Source organism: Metarhizium robertsii (genome assembly GCF_000187425.2).
Source record: "Metarhizium robertsii ARSEF 23 chromosome Unknown MAA_Scf_9, whole genome shotgun sequence".
NCBI classification, from domain to species: Eukaryota; Fungi; Ascomycota; class Sordariomycetes; order Hypocreales; family Clavicipitaceae; genus Metarhizium; species Metarhizium robertsii.
In genome coordinates, this window is record NW_011942237.1 from 1,188 (window position 1) to 6,626 (window position 5,439).

At 51.7% G+C, this 5,439-nt stretch overlaps 4 protein-coding genes across 4 annotated transcripts; 2 read left to right on the top strand and 2 right to left on the bottom strand.

The window, feature by feature from the left end:
* Window positions 1–529: 529 nt before the first annotated feature.
* Window positions 530–975, top strand: MAA_01613 (uncharacterized protein; the record flags this gene model as incomplete). The annotated part of the gene is made up of 2 exons (XM_007819611.1): window positions 530–572; window positions 629–975. The coding sequence occupies 2 exons, from the start codon at window positions 530–532 to the stop codon at window positions 973–975; spliced, it is 390 nt and encodes a 129-aa protein (XP_007817802.1).
* A 130-nt stretch (window positions 976–1,105) lies between these two features.
* Window positions 1,106–2,048, bottom strand: MAA_01612 (Chorismate mutase, AroQ class, eukaryotic type; the record flags this gene model as incomplete). Its single annotated transcript, XM_007819610.1, has 2 exons — window positions 1,106–1,774; window positions 2,013–2,048. 2 exons carry the CDS (start codon window positions 2,046–2,048, stop codon window positions 1,106–1,108), a joined length of 705 nt encoding a protein of 234 aa, XP_007817801.1.
* A 713-nt stretch (window positions 2,049–2,761) lies between these two features.
* On the top strand, window positions 2,762–3,567 carry MAA_01611 (Cupin, RmlC-type; the record flags this gene model as incomplete). Its single annotated transcript, XM_007819609.1, has 4 exons — window positions 2,762–2,976; window positions 3,027–3,129; window positions 3,191–3,363; window positions 3,444–3,567. 4 exons carry the CDS (start codon window positions 2,762–2,764, stop codon window positions 3,565–3,567), a joined length of 615 nt encoding a protein of 204 aa, XP_007817800.1.
* A 497-nt stretch (window positions 3,568–4,064) lies between these two features.
* Window positions 4,065–5,383, bottom strand: MAA_01610 (ATP-dependent DNA helicase PIF1; the record flags this gene model as incomplete). The annotated part of the gene is made up of 2 exons (XM_007819608.1): window positions 4,065–4,628; window positions 4,982–5,383. The coding sequence occupies 2 exons, from the start codon at window positions 5,381–5,383 to the stop codon at window positions 4,065–4,067; spliced, it is 966 nt and encodes a 321-aa protein (XP_007817799.1).
* Window positions 5,384–5,439: the final 56 nt, after the last annotated feature.

Here is a 5,439-nt window from a genome sequence, read left to right on the forward strand (position 1 = left end):
TCCACCTACTCTTGGCCAGTCTTAGCGTCGGTTAACCGCTTTATTAAGCGCCATTAGTACTCGGTACTACCGCAGCGGCCTATCGGAGCGCCTTCTATCGTATATTGGAGCTTCGTCATGATGCTGCCATTGCTGTATCCACTTCGGGGCTCAATTTGAAGGCGAGGGTCGCTGTCTATGGTACGGGGCCGCAGGAGTACGATATTTAGGTTTTCAGCTAAGACTAAGAGCTCTTCAAATAGATCACCAACATTGCGAAGAAAAGTAGACAATGTGACTGTAGTATTTATATTACGCGCCACGTCCGTTGGTCAAGGGGCCCACGTCTTGACCAACGGGTATTATTAGATCAGGTAGATTGCTAGGGACTTCCCTACGGTTCTGTACAAAATCACTTGTAGTAGCTGTCTAGGTCTCCTAAAGTGGTGCCGTTCCCTCACGCACAGGTGGGTTTCATGTGCCTCATCGGCCGGAATGTGGGTCTCCGGCTCCTGGAGGCATCCTGAAATACCTAGTCGAGAAGGCGCAAATGAATGCCTCTTTAGCCGCGGTTCCCGAGCTCATTAATGCCGGTAAACACATTGGTTTGGTGTTTTCCGACCGTACTCGATCCTCATTGACGAGGTAGAGGCTGCCGTAGAGGACAAGGAACCGTACGAGTTTTCGCAATACCTGATTCTGTCCAAGACCTATCAGGAGGTTGTGTCGACGCTGGATGTGGAGAGCCGCAAGAAGAAAAAGGCCAAGGAGGAGGAGTCGACATTCTTTTTCCAACCTGAGGAGGAGGTGCTGCTGAAGCACGCGCTGGCGTATGGGAGCTACTCTTATATCAAGGAAAACGACTCGGTGGCCGACAGCAAACGAGCATTCCAGCAGGCGGGCATTAAACCCGTCGGACACATGATTTTGATTGAAGCGAGCAAGTTCCCTGGCGCTGTCAAGGCCATCACCCACTACTTACAGCCACAGCTGTAGACGTGAGCCACATGAGTAAATAAAATGGTTTATAGCTTCAATGCCAGATATTCCAAGTTTCTATTTTGTATCATGCCTCTCCCACAGCCGCAAATTCATTGTTTCCCCGCACCTACTCGTTCGACCTGGTCTATTCTTTTCCCTCCAGCCTCTGCATCAAGTACTCAACCTCGACCTCCTTCGTCAACGGAATCACAAAATCCTCGTACATGGCCACCACGGCATCCACGTCAATCTTCCCATGCTCGTCAGAGCCATCCGAGATGGATGGATCCTTTCCATACGTCAACGCCTTCAACCGCAACCTCGCGAGCACAGACTTCTCAACCGCCTGATTCGTAATGATCTCCTCAATGCCCAGTCGATCATTCGCCAGAATTAGCTTCTTGTACTTTTCCGGGTCTGATCGATACTTAGACTCCGCGACGAACTTCCCGAAATGGATCCTCCGCGACAGCGCCTGCAAACACGCAAAGTCTGACGTTGCGGCGGAGCCATAGTTCTCCCGCGACTCGCCGCGGTCCTGGCGTCCGAAATTGGGGCACACGGCGGGCAGGAACTTCTCAATGTAGAACTTCTTGATCTTGTCATTGACATTGACGTCGTTGGGGTGCAGGATCTTGGGGTAGTTGAGGGGCTTGAGGATCGGGGTCTGCACGGCGTCCGGGAAGAAGGGGTATTCGTCGGGGGATTCGTAGCGGCGGATGAGGGATTGGAGCTTCTCCTGTTTGGAAAAGTACCAGTCGAAGAAGGAGAGGTTGCTGTTGGGGATTTTGATGGCGCCGGGAGTGTAGATTGTCTGAAGAGGGGGAGGAACCGGTCAGTTTTGGTGTTGAGATGCGTCGACAGAAGGCGCTGGCAAATGTACCTTGTTCAAAGGGAATTGGACGCGCTCAATGAGGTGAAAGGTAATTGTATCTTCTAGGCGACTGCAAGGGTATTAACTAGGTGTCGCATTGACAAGCGATGTGGAAGAGCGCGCTTTGGACGTCGGGGACTGACATCAAATGGAAGCGAATTCGGGACAGTTCCAATACCTTGGAGGCACCGTTCATGTCAACTGCGGAGTCCATGTTTGGCAGCGAGGGTGCCAGAAGCAAGATGCGAAGCTAAAATGGCAGCAGGGCGTTTGTTTTTGGGTAGGTGCAGAGAATAGTTGCGGGCGATGTTGGAGGTGAAGGGGATTAGCGTTGTCTATATTCCGGCCATTTGGGATGGATGAGACAACTTTGGCTCCGAATCCGGCCCATGGGTGTGGCGTCAGGGAGGGGCAGCGGCGTTGGGCAGTTAGGAACGCGCGAGGCACTTGGCCATATTCGGCTAAGCGCATTACGTGCCGTGTCATGGCTCCGGGGTGTTTTTTTAATGCATGGAAGTCATGTAAGTCATGCGAGAGTTGCAAGTGGGGCCCTAAAGCTTACGACGGTGCATTTAAGATTTCCGATGCGGCTAGCTAATGCACCGCCAGCGACGTAAACTTTATTCGCCACCTATGGGCCCCACTCCTTTCATCTGTGCTCCGCTGAGACGTTCAACACCCCACCCTTCAGCCAACACCTGCGACATCCTTTCACACAGTCGCGTGTAACAATGGATGCTTAATAATTCATTGTTTGCTGACCATATTGGTAATCAATAGCAGCGGTAAATTTTCACAGTGCTTGCTATAACAAAGCCGGTATCACTCAGCTGAGGCCGGGACTCTTTTACGTAAATCTCAACATACAGACACCATTCACTTCTGCCCAAGATAAATCCCGCATCAACAATAATAACGTTCATCACCATGTCCGCCCTTGAGAAGTCCTACAGTCTCCCTGCGCCCCGCAGAATCACTGCTTCTAATCTGCCCTTGCCCTCCGACCATGCCACCGATGACCATGCCGAGCCTGGTGTCGAGGTCAAGGTTGACAACCTCGAGGTCCAATCTCTCTTTGATGGCAGCTTCAGACGCGCCGTCATAGGTACTAGCAAGCAGATGCCCACCAAAAACGATGGCCAGTAAGTAATAGTTTAATTTTCCATCAAAGAGCGCTGTTGACATACCCGAGTGGTGAGCTTCCTTTGGATGACGTTCCGGGCGCTGGCATCGTAATGCCTGGCGGCCTAAATACCTATTATCTCGATATTGCTCCTGGCACAGAGGGCGCGTTGGTAAGTTTTTATTGACTTCTCCTATTCAAACAGCATAATCTGATTCTTCGAAAAACTGTAGCACCGCACCACTTCAACCGACTATATCATTGTGATTAGTGGCAATCTCAGCCTCATTACGCCCACGTCCGACGTGTATCACATCAAGGACGGCAAGGCGACTTGTGCTGACGACCTTATCGAGACTGTCGCTCACCCTGGTGATGTTATTTACCAGCGAGGTCCTATCCATGCGTAAGTCCAAGTTATTATATAGCTATTGACGGCATGCAGAACCTCTCCTGCTAAGACATACTGACTGGTCTTGTTCCTAGTTTATCAAACCGCAGCAACGAATGGGTTCGTGCGCTTTGCGTTGTACTGGGCTCGGAGCCTAACAAAGTCCCCATTGAGAAGGCTGACAGCCACAAGGAGCTCCAGGACCAGTGGCTTGCTTGAATGGTGTAATTTCAGGTGCAGTAGTGCTGTCAAGCGTGTTTTGGGCTTTACATGATAGTACAATGGTAGGAGAAAATTCAGTTTTGACTTGAGCAAAATAATTGTTTCTAAGGAGAGAAAGAATTCGATAGAGCTGCGGATTAAGTCGGTTGTGCTACAATATAAATACATGCCTTGCACGTTGGACCAGTGCTGCAAGGGGTAGAATCATCCGAAGGCTGAGAGTCTGTGAGCCAAGAAATTACCTACAACTAATACATTATATAAGCGCTGGAGCGATTTTGTAACTTTTCTTCTTGCCGCGAGCAGAACCACCTGGAATTATGCAAAACCATGGTCTGTCCTATAGAGGTTCCGTATAAGAGCGTGTCGTCTCCTATGCCGCTGATCCCTCATCTTCATCTTCATACCACCCTGGGGAGACTCATAAAAGTGGTGACTACGATCAAATGGCGCATCCAACATCAGGCCCTGGAGCGTTTTCACACGAGAGACAGCTATGTAGCTGAGACCAGTCTGAAAGTCCCCACAGGAGAGGTCGTAACGATCACATTTTCAGTGATGCTTTGCGACTTGTGAACGGTGATAGCGTAGCATACAATCAGGGGAAACTGGGTGCGAGTGCAATGAGTGGCTCCGATGAGGAAGTCCCGAATCGGGACGGTCTGCCGGTCATCAGCGGTGGTCAAGAACACCGGTCCGCTGTACTTGTCAAACTCCGTCATGATAACACAGGGCTCTTGGACGGGGTTAGCCCCAGGTGCCCAGCCGATGTCGTAAACGGTACCACGGGCGCCGTTGCAGAGGCCAACTGGCTGCCAAAGGTTGGACGTCAGCATCAGACAGGCGCCAATGCATATGGGGATCTGCTTCGCAAGGTTGCGCGCCTTGTCGTCAGGAGCAGCAGCCGCGCTGGGGCCAACATTCTTAGCTTTGACCTGGATGACTGGCCGGCCGAGGCGGTCGAGGTGGTAGTGATTATATTCGTTCACCCTATCCTTAGTCGCGTATACTCGTAAGGCGTTGGCGAACCTGGCGACCTCTTCATCATCTAGTTTTGCCTGTACTCGGGTTGAAAGGAGTTTCCAGGACTCGACCGATAGTTGGAGGGGCCGCAGTCCCCCGAGAGCTGTGCGAAACGCCTTCTGATCATCGCCCCGTTGCCGTTAGACAATCTTCAAGAAGACCGATTTATCGAAGCGTCTATACGCGTTCCTGCCCTTGATTTCTACTTCCTGCATCTCTTTATCGTAATAGAGCGGCTTCTGTAGCACGGGTGGAAGCTGGAAGAAGGCGCCAACCAGAACGGGGGGAAGTTGAAAGAAGTCGCCAACCAACAGGATATTTAGTCCACCAAAGAACTTGTGCCCGATATCTGGTTTCCCGCGACGCCTGTGAGCGCGGCACGCCAAACCGGTGTCCCCCTCCTGGCGGCAGCGGCTTGGGGGTGCGCAGAGAGCAGGTTAATAAGGTATGACTTGCCAGTACCACCTCCACCATCTACATGAAGCAGCAACTGAGAAGGTTCCTGATTCAGAAAGTGGTCCATCACCGTATCGTACACTAGGCGCTGGTCTCGATTTAGGGAATCGCGAGCTTCCAAGGGCTGATGATCCACATCAAGGTCAAGGCGGTTTCGCGCTTTGCGTTGCTTCCAGTAGTCGCCGTTGAGAATACCATCATCGGTATACCGTCCAACGTGAGGGGTCCAATCATAATCGACGTCGATGTCTCGGCGGCCGAGGATGTCGATATCCTCTTCCTCCAGCGGGCGGTCGGGCAGCATGCGGGCGAGTTCATGCCAGTCCTCCTCCATAACGGGCTCTTCATGGACCTCAAGTTCGAATGTATCGTCCTCCGCCCCCAATTCAT